The sequence below is a fragment of the Amia ocellicauda genome, chromosome 1 (assembly GCF_036373705.1).
Source record: "Amia ocellicauda isolate fAmiCal2 chromosome 1, fAmiCal2.hap1, whole genome shotgun sequence".
NCBI lineage: Eukaryota > Metazoa > Chordata > Actinopteri > Amiiformes > Amiidae > Amia > Amia ocellicauda.
Genome location: NC_089850.1, coordinates 23,167,551 through 23,189,592, shown reverse-complemented (window position 1 = coordinate 23,189,592; position 22,042 = coordinate 23,167,551). Strand labels below are relative to the sequence as shown.

Genomic DNA, 22,042 nt, shown 5'->3' with positions numbered 1-22,042 from the left:
TTAATCCCCAGCACTAAAAATAAGAAAAGAACCCCCCCCCATAACACACAACAAAAGGACGAAAAGAAAAAAACAGAAAAACTACTCAAACAGACTAAAATACTAATACCATAAAATGACTCAATTGCAATATCCTAAAAAATTACTAATGTTACTTCTCCCTCTTTATTCCCACAGACACAAGCATCACACAGCCTTCCGGGTAAGTATGCAGTTCTCTGATGCGCCTTTTTCCCCCCAGGAACCCGGCCGGCGATCCGTTGGCCAAACAAGCACCGACAAACTGGAAACAAAGGAAATTAAGGTGACTAGAGAGTTAGAACTCCTAAATCAACCAGTCACATTGGCAGTTCTGCAGATTGAGTACTCAATGTCAATATCGTGCCATACTACTAAAATGTCTTATACTTTATCTCTCCATAGGCATTTCCACACAGAATAATCCCCCAAAAAAGAAGATGAAAAACCAGGAGAATGATCTGGCTGATTTAATAAAAGCCATTCTCAAATACAACTGTCTAAGTCTCTTAATTGCCGGTCGAAAGTCTCTTCAGGTTCTTTTAATAAATCACTGCACCCTCGCTACGCGACCACAGACACCAAACCCATAGACTTGCTGCCCGAAGCCCATGCCGTCATGCTCTGCTTCTCAGTCTTCCGTGGGTCTCATCGCCATCTCCGGGCTGCAGCTCCGCGTTATTATTTGTAATCCGTTACGGGGAACGAGTGATCCAGCTCCAAAAGTCTCCCTCTTTCACCTCTCCAGCACTGGCTCTTCCTCCTTTACTCGAAACCCGGGCATGCAGCTACTACACCCCTTTCGCCGGTCTGTTTCGCCAGTCTGTTCTCCTCGTCTGGCCTCCCGTCTCACCCAATGACTTGGTCTCTCAGCCTAAATACACAGGGGTGCAGGTGATGGCAATTTAGAGAAGCGCAGGTAAGTCCAGGTGAGAATGCGGCGGGTGGTGTGCGCTCGGCAGAAACAAACAATCAATAAAACCAAATAAACCAATAACAGAAGAAAAGTGCTTCAAACAATATAAGGAAGAAAGAAAACAACAGACCCGCCCGTGACACTAACTTAGAGGCATACTTTCAAAAAACAAGCACCAAGTCTAAAACAATGATCTACAATTTTAGAAAAGCAAACCTTGAAGGTATGAGGTGGCACATAGAAGAGTTAGACTGGAGCACACTGGATACAGATTCAGTTGAAAATGGATGGTTATATTTTAAGAATATACTACTTGAGGCTCAGGAGAAATTTGTACCAAAACTTAGCAAACTGAGGACCAAAAAACACTGGCCAAAATGGTTTAATAGAAGTATGCAACAAAATATCAATATTGTATACCACATACAAAAGGGATAGAGATGAAACAAAATACAAAGAATATGTTGAGCTGCAAAGAGATGTTAAGAAAGGGATCGGGAAAGCAAAGAGGGAAATAGAAAGAAACATAGCTCTTGGAGCTAAAACTAATGCAAAGAGCTTTTTTCAATACTATAACAGCAAGCGGTCAATAAAGGATGAAGTGAAACAGGTAAAGACTAAAAATGGAAGTATCTTGGAAAATGAACAAGGTGTGGCAAATGTTCAAAATGAGTATTTCACAGAGGTTTTTACAAAATAAAAAAATGATAGCATGGCACAGGTTAACAACCAGTCCAGTAAAACCCTAAACGAGACCAGGATAAATGAGGAGGAGGTACTAAAGGGACTAGCTGAATTAAAAACAAACAAATCACCTGGGCCAGATGGTATATTTCCAACAGTACTTAAAGAAATTAGGGAAATTATTTATAGGCTGCTAACTAAATATTCCAAATGACACTTAGAACAGGGGATGTGCCAACTGACTGGAAGATGACAAATGTCATACCAATACACAAGAAAGGGGACAAAACTGAGCCAGGAAATTACAGACCAATCAGTCTCACCTGCATCACTTGTAAAATGTTGGAAAAAAGATTAGACAGAAAATAGAGGAGCATCTTAATGAAAACCATATTCTAGGAGATAGTGAACATGGGTTTAGACGAGGCAGATCATGTCTTACTAATTTATTACAGTTTTTTGAACATGCAACTGCAGCTGTAGATCATGTGAAAGCATATGATATGATATACTTAGATTTTCAGAAAGCTTTTGATAAGGTTCCACACCAACTACTGATCCTAAAACTGGAAGCCGTAGGAATTCAGGGTAATGTAAGTAGATGGATTATGATCTGGTTGATGTATAGGAAAGAGAGGGTGTTGATAAGAGAAGTTGCTTCTAACTGGAGTGAAGTTGTTAGTGGAGTTCCACAGGGATCGGTACTAGGGCCTTTGCTATTTCTAATCTATATTAATGATCTGGACTCTGGGATAGTTAGTAAACTTGTCAAATTTGCAGATACTAAAATAGTGTTTTTTTAATGCTGATGATGGTATTGGTATAAGCAGATATTACATAATGATTCTATTGATATTTATTTAGCAATAAGTTGAATGTTAATAGATGATCAATTGAATATCTATTTAATATTACATTGGGCCAGGCAATCTAAAGTATTTATGTTTATTTTTATTTTTGGTTCAGATCTGAAACAGTACAGTAGGTACAGTGAGGGAAAAAAGTATTTGATCCCCTGCTGATTTTGTATGTTTGCCCACTGACAAAGAATTGATCAGTCTATAATTTTAATGGTAGGTGTATTTTAACAGTGAGAGACAGAATAACAACAAAAAAATCCAGAAAAACGCATTTCAAAAAAGTTATAAATTGATTTGCATGTTAATGATTTGACCCCTTCGACTTAGTACTTGGTGGCAAAACCCTTGTTGGCTATCACAGAGGTCAGGCGTTTCCTGTAGTTGGCCACCAGGTTTGCACACATCTCAGGAGGGATTTTGTCCCACTCCTCTTTGCAGATCCTCTCCAAGTCATTAAGGTTTCGAGGCTCACGTTTGGCAACTCGAACCTTCAGCTCCCTCCACAGATTTTCTATGGGATTAAGGTCTGGAGACTGGTTAGGCCACTCCAGGACCTTAATGTGCTTCTTGTTGAGCCACTCCTTTGTTGCCTTGGCTGTGTGTTTTGGGTCACTGTCACGCTGGAATACCCATCCACAACCCATTTTCAATGCCCTGGCTGACGGAAGGAGGTTCTCACCCAAGATTTGACAGTACATGGCCCCATCCATCGTCCCTTTGATGCGGTGCAGTTGTCCTGTCCACTTAGCAGAAAAACACCCCCAAAGCATAATGTTTCCACCTCCATGTTTGACGGTGGGGATGGTGTTCTTGGGGTCATTCCTCCTCCTTCAAACACGGCGAGTTGAGTTGATGCCAAAGAGCTCGATTTTGGTCTCATCTGACCACAACACTTTCACCCAGTTCTCCTCTGAGTCATTCAGATGTTCATTGGCAAACTTCAGACGGGCCTGTACATGGGCTTTCTTGAGCAGGGGGTCCTTGCAGGTGCTGCAGGATTTCAGTCCTTCACGGCGTAGTGTGTTACCAATTGTTTTCTTGGTGACTATGGTCCCAGCTGCCTTGAGATCATTAACAAGATCCTCCCGTGTAGTTCTGGGCTGATTCCTCACCGTTCTCATGATCATTGAAACTCCACGAGGTGAGATCTTGCATGGAGCCCCAGACCAAGGGAGACTGACAATTATTTTGCGTTTCTTCCATTTGCGAATAATCGCACCAACTGTTGTCACCTTCTCACCAAGCTGCTTGGCGATGGTCTTGTAGCCCATTCCAGCCTTGTGTAGGTCTACAATCTTGTCCCTGACATCCTTGGACAGCTCTTTGGTATTGGCCATGGTGGAGAGTTTGGAATCTGATTGATTGATTGCTTCTGTGGACAGGTGTCTTTTATACAGGTAACAAAATGAGATTAGGAGCACTCCCTTTAAGAAAGTGCTAATAATCTCAGCTCGTTACCTGTATAAAAGACACCTGGGAGCCAGAAATCTTGCTGATTGATAGGGGATCAAATACTTGTTTCACTCATTAACATGCAAATCAATTTATAACTTTTTTGAAATGCATTTTTCTGGATTTTTTTGTTGTTATTCTGTCTCTCACTGTTAAAATACACCTACCATTAAAATTATAGACTGATCATTTCTTTGTCAGTGGGCAAACGTACAAAATCAGCAGGGGATCAAATACTTTTTTCCCTCACTGTATACTTACCTTAAATCTGAGGTTGTGTATTATTCATCACAATACTTGTGTATGAGTGAGTACCGGTATTGTTATCTGTAAGTGTTGTTCATTATTTTTCTGGATATTTACCAAAGATCACTTGATTAATTAATTGGTTAATCGCATGCACAATTACTTAATTATTGGTTCCAGGTGTGACTGTGGGAAATGGGTGGGACCGGTGTGGATAAAAGGAGACAAAGGGAAATTGTGAAGTAACTAAGAGTAGATGGAATAACTTGTTAAATCCAATACTACAGTACTGTAGGATAGTTTAGTAGGATTAGTATCTTCTGATTAACTGTTTCCCTGGATGAATTATTTGCTTTACTATATTTTTTCCAGGACTGATGATTTGTTTAAACCTGGATTTTATAAAGGACTTGAATAAAATAAATGTATTGGAACAAGTTTTTTTTTTTGAAGATTTCATTATCCAATGAACATAATCACACTGATCTCAGAAAGGGACCTTGTGACACTCTCACACTGAATAAACCTGTACTTGCTTTCATCATACCTCTGCCTGACTATTTGCCTGGACCCTGTCTGAAGAACCCTGGATAATGATTTATATTAACTTTTAAATGTTTTATATTAATATTAGCATTATAAATAATAGCATGTATAGAGACTGAGCAACTTCGATTTATTGAGGTAGAGAAAGATAACAAAGCAGTTGTTCAGGGCATACAGTCTAGAAATGTCTCTCTCCACTTCAACTTCTGTTAATGTTGATAAGAGGATCACCTAACAGATAAACAGCCCACAACTGCCAGTTTGTTTATTGTCTGTTCGTAGATTTACTGTTTTTCACTCAAGGCTGGAGATATCACATTGTATTGATTGATTATCTCATTGACCTTTGGTAAAGAAGACCTTGAGACCAGAAACTCTGGATGCCATTGAAGAACCCAGTCTTGATGCACAGCGGATAAAGTAATTATTTAACATGCCCGGCCTGGAAGGCCCTGACATGGAGCTCTCAAACTGAGCGGAGTCTCTCTCTTAACAGCAAAAGTTAACAGCTTTTATACAATGCATGACATGTGGTTCTGTGTTGTCAGGGTCAGTCAGATGTTTCCAAGAAGTGTTGCCTCGAGGTCAGGTCTCTGGCCCTTGTAATGTTTGTGGTTGTCTTCCTGCGGGGAGGTGTGGGATGTGGAAGCCAGATGGCTTTCTTTGATGTATTTGCAAGAGGTCTGATCCCACGGTCATCTTTTACAACTGTCAATCAATCATTATCAAAGACAGCTCCAGCCTGGCTGGGAAACAATTAAGTACACAAACAAACGTTGAACAAACAGCTGTGGGCTCTCTCTCCACTGTTTGATACTTTTATTCTTGTCAGGAATTTCTAGAGGGTACGCCCTGAACAACTGCCTTAATGACTGTTGCTAGCTCGATAAATCTATTTTGCTCGGTCTACATACTATTATTAATATAAAACATAATACAGGCTCTTCACTATCAAGGGAAGGCATCTGGTTTCCTAATTGGGGTGCCCCACCCAGGAAAACAGCCTACAAACTTTGCAGAGCTTGCACCTTTTGAAGCTTTTTGATTGGACCCTGCTCACAGTACCTGAGGAACCCTGGATAATGTTTTATATAAAATGTATAATGTTTGAAATACTAATATGTCAGTAGAGCCAATTGTATTAATTGTCAAGCAAGCAAATATTAGCTGTTTTTACGAGTGCTGACGCTGCAGTCAATCCCAGCATCTGCGTCAAGATTTCTGTGGCTTATCTTAAGGTTGGAGACCTCATTGTTATTGATCCCCACAGGAAGACAACCATGAACATTGTATAAAAATCTGTTAACTTCTGCTGTTCAGAAAGAGACCCTGCTGAGGTGGAGAGCTCCCATGTTGGGCCCTTCCAGGCCTGGCATGTTAAATAAATCCATGTTATCCTCTGTGCATCAAGACTGAGTTCTTCACTACCCCACCACCTTTTCAATTATGGCTGTCTCTCCTAAACTCTGTGTATCCTTTCAACTTGTATTCATCCCCATAATTGTCTGTAAGCCATGTTTCTGTCACTCCTACAACATCATAGTCACACACCAGCACTGTGGCATCTAGATCTAACATCTTGTTCCTTATACTCCTGGCATTGAGGTACAAACATTTGAGGACTTTCGTATTAGCAGTTTCCCTTTGTTTTCTTTCCTTAGTGGAACATCTCCCATTGTCAGAGTTCCCTGCCCCCCTGGTGCCTAGTTTAAAAGATTCTCAATTACTCTGCACATACGCTCCCAATGTATTAGCCCCCCTTCTGTTTAGATGTAGACCGACCTGTTTGTACAGGTCCCATTTATCCCAGAAGAAAGACCAATGCCCCATACATCTAAAGCCCTCTTCCCAATACCAGGATATATTTGTTGAAGTAAAAGAGTAATGCAGTGTGCTTGTATTATGGCACTGTACTTTTTCTCTACTGTCTGTAAAGCATACAGTGACCAGGTCACAGGGGTCTTGGTAGAATTCCAATGTGAGTCATTCCTATGGATAAGGATTAGTAGTGTAAAACAATGTTAAACTTACACCAATCAGCCATAACAGTATGACCACCTGCCTAATATTGTGTAGGTCCCCCTTTTGCCACTAAAACAGCCCTGACCCGTCGAGGCATGGACTGTACTAGACCTCTGAAGGTGTGCTGTGGTATCGGGCACCAAGACGTTAGCAGCAGATCCTTTAAGTCCTGTAAGTTGCGAGGTGGGGCCTCCATGGATCGGACTTGTTCGTCCAGCACATCCCACAGATGCTCGATTGGATTGAGATCTGGGGAATTTGGAGGCCAAGTCAACACCTTGAACTTGTGATTCATCAGACCAGGCCACCTTATTGCTCTGTGGTCCAGTTCTGATGCTCATGTGCCCATTGTAGGCGCTTACGGCAGTGGACAGGGGTCAGCATGGGCACCCTGACTGGTCTACGGCTACTCAGCCGCAACAAACTGCAATGCATTGTGTGTTTTGATACCTTTCTATCAGAACCAGCATTAATTTTTTCAGCAATTTGAGCTACAGTAGCTCGTCTGTTGGATCGGACTACACAGGCCACTTTTGATAGGTACTGACCACTGCAGACCGGAAACACCCCACAAGAGCTGCAGTTTTGGAGATGCTCTGACCCAGTAGTCTAGCCATCACAATTTGGCCCTTCTCAAAGTCGCTCAGATCCTTACGCTTGCCCATTTTTCCTGCTTCTAACACATCAACTTTGAGGACAAAATGTTCACTTGCTGCCTAATATATCCCACCCACTGACAGGTGCCATAATAACGAGATTATCAGTGTTATTCACTTCACCTATCAGTGGTCATAATGTTATGGCTGATTGATGTATTTCTGAATATTTGAATTTTCATTATACAAAAACATATACATTTACACGGGTCAGCATCACAATGTTGCACGGCAGACACTTATATATATATACAGTATATTACCCTGTATACAAAGCGTATATCTAATTTAATTGCACAGGAATACCCACACGGAGACAGGAACACCATGTAAACTATACACAGATAGTCATCAGCGCTAACCACTTCACCAAAGTGCTGCCCAATAATAATAGTAATTACAATAAGAAGAAGAAGAAGAAGAAGAAGAAGAATACAAGTTTTAACGCAGTTACATTGAAGTCCTTTGTGCATATTGTTGCAGTTGCAATACGTAGACAGGCATCAACCCAACAGTTCTCAAGGCGATTCCTTGTGGTTGTTTTGATCGAGTTCATGTGGCTGAAGCCTCGATCGCAGCAACATGTGTTGGGGCTCAGTGTCAGTAAGATAAGTGACAACCTTGCTAGTTCAATGTATTCATCATCCTCACTTGACTTAAACAAAAGATATCAGAATTTGGTAACATCACTGCCACAGCAGTCTGAACTGAAAAGCATCTTCACAGCTTCATCCTCACAGTACAAAGCATATTGCATTTCAAGTTTGCTGGAGTCAATGTGCTTTGAAAATCTTGCGGCAAGCTTTTTAATTGCTGGAACTGGTGGCTTTTGGTTGTGGGGGTCCAAATAAAGCATGCATTTCACCAGCTCTTTTTCTGGAAAGTTTCTTTGCGTATTTGATGAACGTTGCTTTTACCTCGATGATCTCAATTTCTGGCAAATAGTGCTGCTCCTCAAACTCCCTCAGCATCTCAGTGACCTTGGCACTGGGGACAGACAGGTTGCTTGGAGATACGAATGATTCCTGCATAGAATCCTCATTTGAAAGCTGTTCAAATGGTTTCAAAATGACCTTGCAGTACTTCACTAGAGAGCAGTAAGCATTGTACAGATCAGAGTTATTTTTCTGCAGTGCCAAATTAATTGATGCTAGAAGTGGCAAAACCCAGTTCAAGAAACTGTGATACAAAATTAATTTTGTGGAATTAATAACTGTGGAATTTGATTATGATAATTGCCCAGCTTCAGCAATTGCATTTTTCCTTATAGTTTGGGTAAATTTTTTCAGTGATTTATTTGCTGTAAATGGCAGTTTTGTTTTTGCTAGGCAAGGCAAAGGTCGTTCTGTGCATCTTTGATATCCTGGTTAAGAAAGTTTGTCATTATATTTACCTTGCTTCCTCTTTTGGCTTTTGCATCCCTGATGAATCGATCCTTCTCTGTACTTGGCATGTTAGAAATCTTAGACATTTTTTGCACCATTTTTCAGCATGGTCACAAGCTACAGTTGACTTGATTTGTCCACATCTTGCACACTCCATAAAACAATCTGTGGGTCTTTCAAAAATTAAATATTCCCTTTCCCAAGCTGGGTTGAACAATCTTTTCTTTGAATAAGCTAACACTTTGTGATTGGAAAGCTTCAAACTTGGCGTCATAGGTGGAAGGTGAGAAGTAGAAGCCAAAGTTAGAATAAACGTAATTTTCTCAACAGTTTGCAAGTCACGTTATTTTGAATAAATTATCACGGATCTCAATTATTTTACCACGCACAGGATGCCGATCCCTGAAAATTTACAGATCCCCTCCCATATATTATTGAATTGATAACATTGAATTTCAAATTTATATTTCTCACAACTGCATCACAATGCATTTCCTGAAACATACAGTCAAAACTTCATAATATAAATAACTGTGATTTTTACATGTAAACACCTCCATTGTTTTGAGACATCTGCCCTGAACTTTCTTCTGCTTGAATACTCTTCAGGCTTCTTAACATACTTTAAAACCAGTGTTTCTCAGCCAGATTAAGAACAGTATTTTTTAATTTGTATTTCTCTAGGAATGTAAGACAAAGTTATCATTCAATAGTCTTATATTGGTATTCACAAGAGATATGAAGTATCTGTATCTTCAGAGTGCATCTTTCTTTATCTGAATTGAATCTCAGGCTCTTTTTTCTCCCTTTCAAAGACTCATTTGCAATAGTTTTTCTGTGGCTTTTATATTTTGTGGCAGCAGTTTCTCTATCAGCAGTTTTTCATTCTCTTTTTAATATTTTTTGTAATATTTATTGTAATTAAACATATTCCAATCTCAGTTAGTTGGAACATGGGAACCTTTGACTCATTACACAGGAGACGTTAAGACCAATCAAATGTCAGAACAGTCTGTTATGAGGAAAGGAGGGGGGAAGTAACCTCCCCCATTGATATATATATATATATATATATATATATATATTAATGTATCCCTCCAATGTGAAAGACTCTCCAGATATTGTGCAGCAGTCTGTCTTTGTCTTTTTTAATTTCTGTCTTTGTTTTTCTGTTTTTAGAAGAGTGCATAATTTAATCAGCTAAACTATTTAATTGACTCAATGGAACAAACAGAAGTGCAGTACTGTTTCCCAACTTCTAACTCCTCCTGCCCTAAGGAACTGCGACCTGCAGCAGTCTATGTGGTGATGTATATTTCTGCAGCAGCAGTGGTGATGCTGACTGTGTGTGGAAACCTGCTGGTGATCATTTCTATATCTCACTTCAAGCAGCTCCACACACCAACCAACCTGCTCCTGCTTTCTCTGGCTGTGGCAGACCTTCTAATAGGAGTGACTGTGATGCCTTTCAGTTTAATCGTATTAATAGAAATGTGTTGGTATTTTGGAGAAACTGTGTGTATAATGTTTAACATGTTTCGTTTTCTCCTGTCTTCTGTTTCAATTAATAATGTGGCATGCATTGCTATCGATCGTTATTTTGCTATATGTGACCCTTTACTTTATTCAACCAAAATAACTCGTAATATAACTTTGTTGATGATAATACTGAACTGGTTGTTCTCATTGCTATATAATTCATTGCTGATTTATGTGAATAACAATATGAGCAGTACTGAAGAATTGACTGTTTGTTATGGAGATTGTTTCTTTGTAATGAGTGAAGCATGGAGGGTAGTTGATCTGCTCTTATTTATTTTGCCTGGCTCTATAATGATAATACTCTATGCAAAAGTTTTTTTTGTGGCAAAAAGACATGTTAAAGTAATAAGTGTTATAACAGAACAAGCAAGTTCAAAAAATAAAAACAGAAGTAAGAAGATGCCCATTACATCTGAAAGAAAAGCTGCAAAAACGTTAGGAATTGTGGTTGCTGTCTTTCTCTTATGCTTGGTTCCCTATTATGTCTGGAATGTCATTGACAGTAATGTGAAATTATCTACGTCTTCTGTGATGATTAATTTTCTATACTGGCTGGTATTTTTTAGTTCTGCTGTGAATCCCATCATTTATGCTCTGTTTTACCCATGGTTTCAGAAGTCTGTGAAATTTATTGTAACGTTAAGGATATTTAAACCGGCATCATCTTTGCTGAATTTGTTTTATCAAAAATTGTAATCATGTAAATCCTCTAGTTAAAATATCAGGTTAATTAATATAATTTTGTAAGGCTTACACCACCTGTTCAAAGTTGTGGTAGAATCCTTAGATATCATCTATTATACAGTATATTGTGTTTTCATAGGTTTTATTACAAGGTATATACATTGCCTTTCAAATAATTACAATAATACTTTATTTACTTTAGCACTTTTCACATCAAGTTGTCTCAAAATACTGTACAGTTTTTCTGAGTTTACATATACAACACTGTTTTCTTTTTAATTCAGTATTTATTCTATTCTATTTCTAAATGCTCTTTTAATGTGACAAGCTGTAACATTCTTAACCATAAACTATTATTGTAGTCCTTTACTATTTCCTTTGACATTTCCTTAGATAGAAACTACTTAAGTGCTAATTAGGAAAGAATTGGACTGGGACTGATTATTAGTCTGGCATTTTTCAATTCTGTTATGTTTTCCTTTTCTGCTTCATAACATTTATTTGTAAAGATATGAGCTCTGCATGTCATATGAATCCAAATTAACATTAGTTCATACTAAAGTAATACAAACATTACTACAAAAGATTTAGAAGTGAGTAGTTTTACTTTGTATTACTTTAGTATAAATACATGTTAATTTGGATTCATATGTTGTTGTTTTTTTCCGGCTTTATGTAAATGAAAATACACACATTCACCCTTTTTCTCATTGGAAATAGTTGCATTTCAAAATATCACTGTCCTGGTCACAAAAGCAAAGTGTGTGGGGAGTAATAGCCATTTTCTATACTTTTGAGGCATAAGCAATTAGGAAATAACACTTACTACCCAGGAACAAAAATTGTGTTACATAGTGTAATACACAAATAGACACAGACAATAATAAACGGTGGTGAACAGCACAGCCGTGAAACCAACCAACCGAATAATAATTGTTAAATAACAATAAGGGTCTAATGCACAAACACAGACACAGAGATCTCACGTTCCCGCGTCCAGGTGAAATGTCAAAAGAGGACGAACCTGTGCTGACATCATGTTTTATAGAACAGGAAGTGGAAGGGACCTGTTCTGAGTGACGAGCGCAGGGGCCAATGGCAGCTTTGATAGAGTAACATTTCCATTGGGTTCCTACAGAAGTGCGCAGAAATCTCTCCCCCTTGGGCAGTGCTTCCTTTTTCAGATAACCGGGGTTTCATACGCAACCTATCGGTTTATAGTGTACATTGAGACGCTCTCTCTATTTGTGCTGGCTGTACAACTGGGACTATCAGTGATTCAGTGGAAGTAATTGAGATAGATAAGTATCCCATTTAATAACATTGTCCTCCACGCTCCTTGTTACTGAAATTTGTGTTGGTGTTGTGCTTTTTGTGTAGAGTAATTTCTCCACTCCTGGGTGTTCTGTTACCTGATATGGTGCCATAGGGATGCCTCTTGGCCTGCCGCTTGGCGGCTGTTTTCTCCTCTCTGACAGCTACTCTCTCTCTCTGTATCTGAGTTCACCTTGCAAGCATACAGCGGGGGAGCAGAGGCTGCAGCTACTGTAGTTGCCCCCCCTCTCCCGAGAGGTGGATTCAGCTGCTTCAGCTATGATGTCATCCCATCCTCTCTCCATCTTCCTGATTCCCCTCATTCATATATATATATATATTATAATTATAATTATTATTGATTTACACCTCAAATTAATTTGTTGATATCTGCACAGACAGACAGAGATAGAGAAATTTACTCCCTCTATAAATTGGTGTACAAGGAATACTCATGACCCAATTTTATACTGAAATAATACCAAAATAGTTTATTCAGCTACAACGAAGCGCTCCAGAGATGGTCAGTCGGCAAGACACATCTAAAGTTTTTCTAAAGAACATGCTATCATATACAAGATGACTCCCTTTGGTTGCTGAGCAACTAGATAATGTCAATGAGGTACCCCAAACTTTATCACACACTTCTCCTTTGTCTTCGGTTCTCTCTATGGCCTTTTAATGCAGATGTTTTTCTAAAAATCACCTACACAGAACTACTGCACCTGGCCTCTCCAGAGCAATACACAAAGCTTAAATTCATACATGGGTTACACAATCTTGCTGCAACAATGGTGCAAATATAATATATTTGGCATTCAAACAGGGCACTGTCCCGCATCAAGGCCATTCAACCCATTGTGCTCGTTTAGTGTCCATTAGTAACTAAGTGTTCCAAGGATCCTATCCAGTCTATTTTTGAATGGTCCCAAATTTTCAGCTACAACCACATCGCTGGGGAGTTTGTTCCAGATTGTGACAACTCTCTGTGTGAATGATGCAGATGATATGTCTTTTATTGTATTCAAATTTGTTGCTGGACCTCAGGTCTTTCAACGTCCTTAAAGTGTACCAGAAAAACCCTCAAGGAACATGTGATGGGACCTCGTTGAGACCAAACCACCACCAACCACTCCAGTGCTCTCCCCATCAGAAGGGTGATTATGAAGGTGATTCTGGCGGTGTCATCATGTTAATCTGGGATAGCGAGGTAGATCTCCCATGTCACAGCTGTGGATGCTGCAGGCACAGCCATTGGCACCGTGACCGCAACTCCTGCTGGTGAGTGGTTGGAAGCAGTGCTCAGTTCATAGTGTCTGCAATTTGAGATTTAAGCTAGTTGGGCATCCTGGGATGCCATAGCTGAACTGATTTGTGGATTCTCCACTGGGTCTATAGTTGGCTAAGTCTTTTGTAACACATAGTGTGGAACACAAGGGTAGAATCCAGGTGTGGAGAGACACAGCATAGTCAAACAGGCATGGGTCGATGGCCAGCAAACGGCTTCCACGGGAGGAGGGCAAGAATAGTGGTCAATGGGGCAGGTAGGAGGTCAGGCGATCTGGCAAACAAAACAGAAGTGGCAATCCAAGAAGCGATGGTCGAAGGAGGTAATATATAGTAAGTATATAGCAGGCAAAATATGGGAACGCTTAGAAATGACACTGGGAAGTAATCAAGACTCAGCAATAAGTGTCTGTAGCCGAGGGGTTTAAATAAGAGGAACACTAGGGGCTGAAAACCATGGGAGGTGGTGCTGATCCAATGGGAGGAGAGGGAGAGGATAGCTGTACTGTATTATTGCACTTTTGTATTGATCTTATATTTTGTAAGTGGTCCTAGATAAGGGTGTCTGCTAAGAATATATAAGAATATATATATATATATATATATATATATATATATATATATATATATATAAGATTGATTTGTATAATAAGATGGGGTAAGGAACATCTTATGCAGTCTGTTATTAAATCATGACTCGGTCTCATGAATTATATTGTCAAACTGTCAAATTTGTTTCTATGGTACCAATTAGGGCAATAAATTGATTGACAAGTTCAACTTGAATCTTGAGACATCAGCATGCAAGTGAACAATAGGTTGCGAATGCAACTGTGGTTATCTGAGAAAAGAAACACTGCCCAAGGGGGAGGGGTTTTCAGCATGCATTTGCTGAAATGTATCAAAGACATCTGTCTTTCAAAGCTGCCATTGGCCTTGTGCCCATCACTCAACTAGGACCTTTACAATTTATTTCCCTAATTGGTACCATAGAAACAAATTTGACAGTTTGACAATATAATTCATGAGAGTCATGATTTAATAACAGACTGCATAAGATGTTCCTTACCCCATCTTATTATACAAATATAGTGGAAACATCTTGTAGAGGCCTTCATCCAACAGTGGATCGAAATAGGCTGATGGTGATTTTGTCACACTCAACTAGGACCCTTCCACTTCCTGCTTGTATAAAAGGTGACGTCTGCACCAAGGCGTACCTACTAGGAGCCATACCGAGTCTATGATAGAAGCCACAGGGGCCCCTTGTGGCCACATCCAGGCTGCTCACACGCGAAGGCCGCAGTCACACTGACCTGGGAACTGGGAAGAAATAAATAATGGTGTATCCACGGGGCAACAAGAAACCTTATGCCTACCGCAAAGCCTAGCAATAGCGGCCTTGTGCTCTACTAGCAGGGCTAGGAGCAGGGCCATATACTAAGACCACACCATATAAGCACAGGCTAATAACCAGACTGGATAGCCAATGCTGGATAATTCAATTAATAATGGAACTACATACACAGCGGGGCAACAAGAGCAAGCTCAAGTGCTTTCCGCTGGACACAGCAGCAGCGGCTCCCAGCACAGCTAGCATAGCTAGGGCAGCGCCATAAAACTGCTGGCAAAGGAACTATATACATAGCAAGGCACAACATGCCGTCACTAACAGGAGCAGGTGTCCACGCTCAACTTAAAAAAGGAGCGGACAGAAAAGGACAAGCTCAACTGTCTATTCCAATACACTATATGCACTGCTGGGTGCTGGGTGCCAGCTCATGCACCATATCCAGGACACACACTGCTGACCAGCAGCTAGCAGCAACAGACACCCTACTGATGTCAATAATAAATTATCTATATACACAGTGGGGCACAAGAGTAAACTCAAAGACTCCCACTGAACACACAGCTAGCGTAGCTAGGGCGGGCCACAGACCTGCTGACAAAGGAACTATGTACAATGATGGGGTACAGCTATAAAAACACATGGACTCCCGCCTACAGAATGAACTGTATACAAGTCACAGTCCGGTAGGAAGGGAAAATGGTTCTGTGTCGCTTCTCTCAAGCATGCTCTGCAGGGGCAGAAAAGGATAGAAAAGCCAGTAGCCAGTGCCTGATAGGCTACTGAAGCTCAACTGAAGCCAACACTGGATTCCCAATAGAAGAACCGGTCCTGTCACGTCCAGCCTGTAGAACCAAAAAAAGGTGTGCAGTGAGACCCAATTCGCAGCCGCACAGATGTCTGCCAGCAGGGCGCATTGAAAAAGCACCTCGAGTGGAGTGGGCCACCAGGTGTTCAGGCATCGGGGTTCCAGCTGACTTGTAGGTCATAGTGTCGACAATCCAGTGTGATAGGCGCTGCTTTGAAAGCACCTGGCCCTGTGTCCACACTCCATAAGACACAAACAATTGGTCTGAGCACTAAATGTCCTTAGTGTGCTCCAAATACCATCTGAGAGCCCGCACTGGGCACAACAGGGGTAGCCTACTCTCTTCCTCCGAAGAGAAGGGAGGAGGATGGAAAGTCATCAGCTTAATAGGCCTGTTGATATGGAACGGAGACAGCACTTTCGGGAGGAACGCAGGATAAGGCCGAAGTGTAACCCTGGAACCATCGCCTGCAAAACGGACACACTCAGGGTGATCGGACAGGGCGTGTAAGTCGCTCACGTGTTTTGCAGACATCATTGCTAATCTGAGGTCAACTAATTGTAAGGGCTCAAACAGGGCCTTGGAAAGTGTGTCTAGCACTACATCAAGGTGCCATGCGGGCAAGGAAGGGGCCTGGGTAGGCTGCAGCCTGCGTGCACCTTTCAGAAACTTCCCTGACAAAAAATGAGAGCCCAGAGGTTAACCATCAATCCTGATATGACATGAGAAGATGGCAGCCAATAAAACCTTGAGTGTGGGGGGGACTTGCCCTGGTCCAACAGCTCCTGCAGGAATTGCAGAATGACACCTATGTGGCAATTAACTGGGCCATGAGAGTTCTCATGCAGGGCCACAGTCTGCAGGGCCAACGAGACGCTACCAGCACAAACTCTCCATGGGCCTCCCTCTCTGTCCCCTAATTGTCACAGCCAGTGATGGGGTGAGTGCCTCAGCAGTCACTGGCCTGACAGAGAAAGGATCCACCAAAGCCCCACCACCGCCTGGAGAGGAGCTCAGCCTGACAACGCATCGGCGACAGTCGGCATCCAGGACATGACTAGGTGCGGGGCCCACAGTTGCTCTTCCTCCCTGGTCTGGTTCCGTGGACAAAAAAACAACACAGCAAACTAGTCTGAATAATAAAAATAATATTAAACGACTAGTAGTTGTACGTGAAAAGCCGAAATGAACAGAGGCACCGACAGACTTCTGTGGCGCGGTATGGATAAATTAAATAAATTCAAATAGCGATCACACACAACTGTGGCAAATCTGTGTGTGGATGGTACTATTTGTACTACCAGCCAGCCGAAAAACGCAATTTCTGTTTTTTATTCACAAAGACACAGGCTCTCACCTGTCTTGACGAACCAAGGCGACGTCACCTTTTATACAAACAGGAAGTGGAAGAGTCCTGTTTGAGTTACGGTCACAAGGGCCCTTCACTCAAAACTTTGATACAGCTTTGATAGACAAATGTCTTCGATATGTTCCGAATGCGCGCTGAAAACCCCTGCCCCTCAGGCAGTGCTTCTAACTCAAAAGTGTCAAAAAAACATTAGGGTACAAGTGTCACCCTGGTTCTGTAAATGAAAAATATACCCAACATGTTTTTAGATTCTATGACCTGTTAGATATTCAATTTGTATTCAGATGATAACTACTCAAAAACATAAATTCAATGGAATATTAAAGAGTTAGTCTGTGGTTATAAAAAAAAAAAGTTTCTACTGTGGTAATGTCATGATGCTTGGTTGGGATGGTACGAGACATGACTACACCACTCCTGTTTAATGAGGCGGGGAGCTCACAACACCTCTATTCCCCACGCGGGCTCAGATCAAGACCTCGGCACACAACACACAGGCTCCAGTAAGTTTTCAAATAAAACAAGTTTATTTCAAATTGGACACAAAGGCTGCACAGTAAGCATACACAGAGCAATACCTGTATTCTAAACAATTTAACACAGATAATTATAGAAAAGTAGATACATAAATACTTCTAAATCCACCTTTAATTACAAGGGTGAATGTTCACTAAAAACCTAATTCTCAAAACAAGAAAAACCCTTCTCTCTCCCACTCTGTTGTTCTCTTCTTTTTGGCTAGAATCCCGTCTGAGCGAACTTCATGGTGAGCCAGGTAAGGTAGCAACTTTTTAACAGTATTTCTCCTCCTCAGTCTGTCCACTCAGTCTGTCTTCTTCCTTTCTCCACCAGGACCCACAGCAGCAGCATCAAGGGAGCAGATGGAATTACTACTACTACTGGAGGCTGCAGGTAAATGACAGATTAGTACCTTTCAGATTGTCCTTGCCGTAGATCGAGTTGGCTAATTAACTATATATCTTTCGGCAGGGGGAAGGAAACAACACCAATCACTGACAGGGACAATACAGCAGGATATACGCAAGTTATATTAAGAAATAATTGTTTAAACTCGAAACCTGCCTCTATAGTCTGTTACTCAATGTTCACGGAAAGTTTAACTTAGTTCCTTCTTCTAGGCGTCTTTCATATAACACTGATTACCTGTTCACTATTCCTGTCACATAAAAAAGAGCTGAAAAACACAGCTGATTTGAACTGAAGATAACTCACCACTTTGCTTTTATAATTGCAATGTATTGTTCATTAACAAGAGACAAACAGTGACTTTACCATATAAATAATGGCAATCAAAAGTAAACAAATACTTAATTATACAAATTAGTCTTTATCGTTGTACTTATTTTAGTGCAATTTAGCAGCAGTGCATATAGTGTTATTTACGATTAATATATACACTCACCTAAAGGATTATTAGGAACACCATACTAATACTGTGTTTGACCCCCTTTCGCCTTCAGAACTGCCTTAATTCTACGTGGCATTGATTCAACAAGGTGCTGAAAGCATTCTTTAGAAATGTTGGCCCATATTGATAGGATAGCATCTTGCAGTTGATGGAGATTTGTGGGATGCACATCCAGGGCACGAAGCTCCCGTTCCACCACATCCCAAAGATGCTCTTTTGGGTTGAGATCTGGTGACTGTGGGGGCCAGTTTAGTACAGTGAACTCATTGTCATGTTCAAGAAACCAATTTGAAATGATTCGACCTTTGTGACATGGTGCATTATCCTGCTGGAAGTAGCCATCAGAGGATGGGTACATGGTGGTCATAAAGGGATGGACATGGTCAGAAACAATGCTCAGGTAGGCCGTGGCATTTAAACAATGCCCAATTGGCACTAAGGGGCCTTAAGTGTGCCAAGAAAACATCCCCCACACCATTACACCACCACCACCAGCCTGCACAGTGGTAACAAGCCATGATGGATCCATGTTCTCATTCTGTTTACGCCAAATTCTGACTCTACCATCTGAATGTCTCAACAGAAATCGAGACTCATCAGACCAGGCAACATTTTTCCAGTCTTCAACTGTCCAATTTTGGTGAGCTTGTGCAAATTGTAGCCTCTTTTTCCTATTTGTAGTGGAGATGAGTGGTACCCGGTGGGGTCTTCTGCTGTTGTAGCCCATCCGCCTCAAGGTTGTACGTGTTGTGGCTTCACAAATGCTTTGCTGCATACCTCGGTTGTAACGAGTGGTTATTTCAGTCAAAGTTGCTCTTCTATCAGCTTGAATCAGTCGGCCCATTCTCCTCTGACCTCTAGCATCAACAAGGCATTTTTGCCCACTGACTGGATGTTTTTCCCTTTTCACACCATTCTTTGTAAACCCTAGAAATGGTTGTGCGTGAAAATCCCAGTAACTGGGATTATTGGGTACTATAGTTAAAACAAATGTAAAATAAATTCCAATAATCCATTACATTACATAATACATAAGCTACACATTTATACTAATCAATATTTCATTTCGATAATTGCTTTCCTAGCTTTGCAGGTATTCCGGTCCTACCCAACTTTGACAGCCAGTGTATATAACTTGTAATACCTTGTGATACGTGTAATACCTTTCTGCACATATCAGCTTTTACAATCTAGGATGTAAGACCTTATATATTGGATATAAGACCTTATATATTGTTTACTGTATATCTCGTACATACTTATGTAAATTCGAAATTTGTAAAATGTATTATGCCTTGAACTGCACTGTATTATTGCACTTTGTATTGCTCTTATATTTTGTAAGTCACCCTGGACAAGGGCATCTGCTAAGAAATAAATAATAATAATAATAATAATAATAATAATAATAATAATAATAATAATAATAATAATAATAATAATACATTTCAAAACTACTTACATCATTTCAGCTACAGGAAAACTAATGATTCAACCACATCTTTGAACATGTGGTGTAGATCTTGTGATATTTATAAGCCTAATGCTTACATTACTTGAGAATTGACATGATTACAGTTTTTATGGAAACAAATTCAACAAAGATGATGCTGGTTTAAATATCCTTAAGGTTCCAATCAATTTCACAGACTTCTGAAACCACGGGTAAAACAGAGCATAAATTATGGGATTCAAAGATGAATTAAAATATACCAGCCAGTATAGAAAATTAATCACCACAGAAGAAGACAAGCTCACATTTGTGTCAACAAGAGTGAAGATATAATAGGGAACCAAGCACAAGAGAAAGACAGCAACTACAATTCCTAATGTTTTTACAGCCTTTCTTTCAGATGCAATGGTGGTCTTCTTACTTTTGTTTTCATAATTTGAACTTTGCTGTTCTGTAATAGCACAGAGTACTTTAACATGTCTTTTTGCCACAATAAAAACTTTTGCATAGAATATCATCATTACAGAGCCAGGCAAAATAAATATGATTAGATCAACTATCCTCCATGTTTCATTCATTAAAAATAAACAGTCTCCATAACAAATATTCAGTTCTTTGGCACTCCTTATATTGCCATTGAAGTAAATCAGCATCAAGTTATATAGCAGTGACAAGAACCAGTTAAGCATTATTATCAACCAAGCTATTTTAACAGTTATTTTGGTTGAATAAAGCAAGGGGTCACATACAGCAAAATAGCGATCAATAGCAATGCATGCAATATGATTTATAGAGACAGAAGACAGGCTAAAACGAAACATGTTATAAATTATACACACTGTTTCCCCAAAATACCAACAATCTTCTATTAATATAATTAAGCAGAAAGGCATCACAGTCACTCCTATAAGAAAGTCTGCCACAGCCAGGGAGAGCAGGAGCAGGTTGGTTGGTGTGTGGAGCTGCTTGAAGTGAGAGATAGAAATGATCACCAGCAGGTTTCCACACACAGTCAGCATCACCACTGCTGCTGCAGAAATATACATCACCACATAGACTGCTGTAGGTCGCAGTTCCTTAGGGCAGGAGGAGTTAGAAGTTGGGAAACAGTACTGCACTTCTGTTTGTTCCATGGAATCAATTCAAAATTTTGATTTGACTATGCACACTTCAGATGTCAGCAAATAATTATATAATGTACAATTTAGGTAAAATTAGAAAACTCAGGAAAACAAGTGAAGATTAAAAGGAAAGACTTTGTATGCTGCACATTGTCTGGAGAGTCATTCACATTGGAGATTATATATATATACATATAATATATAAGTGGGGAGGTTACCCCTCCCACCTGCTTTCCTCATTACAGATTGTTACTCTTGATTGGTCTTAATGTCTCTTGTGCAATGATTCAAGAGTTCCCATGCCCTGACTGAACTGAGCATGGAATATAAAAACATAATTATAATACATTATATTTAAAAACAAGTTTCAGTAATGAAATACTAAATTAAAAATAGATCATAAAAATAGATGATACACACAATAAACAACTAAAGAAAAAGAAACAAAGGTGCTGCAACTCCACAAACAAAAAAACAAAATCATTCCAAATGATTGATGTTTTGGCAGCTTGCTTTTCCTGTAACTATTGAATTGATTTGCATCTTGTTACTTGAAAGGGAGAACAAAAATGGCTGTGATTAGATTCAGATAAAGATTATACTGAAAAATGCAATCAACTACATTGTTTTGCATTCCAAGATAAATTCTCACAAATGAAAAAAATCTAGTTAAAATCTAAAATCTAAAATCAAGTTATTGAGAAAATGGTGCAGAGGTATTATTGGAACAAACTAATGGGCCAGACAATTTCAGCAAAAATAAGTTAAGGGCAGGTATTTCAAAACAATGAAGGTTTATGTCACAATCGATGTGACAGGTTGTTATTACACGTTACTTTAGATGTTTATTTTTCTAAATGTATTATTTGTCTTTGCACCTTATGCATTATTTATATGC

At 39.9% G+C, this 22,042-nt stretch overlaps 2 protein-coding genes across 2 annotated transcripts; one reads left to right on the top strand and one right to left on the bottom strand.

Annotated features, from left to right (window-relative positions):
- Nucleotides 1-10,006: 10,006 nt before the first annotated feature.
- LOC136758766 (trace amine-associated receptor 13c-like) lies at nt 10,007-11,023 on the top strand. Its single transcript, XM_066713404.1, has one exon. It carries the CDS (start codon nt 10,007-10,009, stop codon nt 11,021-11,023), a length of 1,017 nt encoding a protein of 338 aa, XP_066569501.1.
- A 5,411-nt stretch (nt 11,024-16,434) lies between these two features.
- LOC136758758 (trace amine-associated receptor 13c-like) lies at nt 16,435-21,156 on the bottom strand. The gene is made up of 2 exons (XM_066713391.1): nt 20,512-21,156; nt 16,435-16,446 (listed from the first exon to the last, which is right to left on the bottom strand). The coding sequence occupies exons 1-2, from the start codon at nt 21,154-21,156 to the stop codon at nt 16,435-16,437; spliced, it is 657 nt and encodes a 218-aa protein (XP_066569488.1).
- Nucleotides 21,157-22,042: the final 886 nt, after the last annotated feature.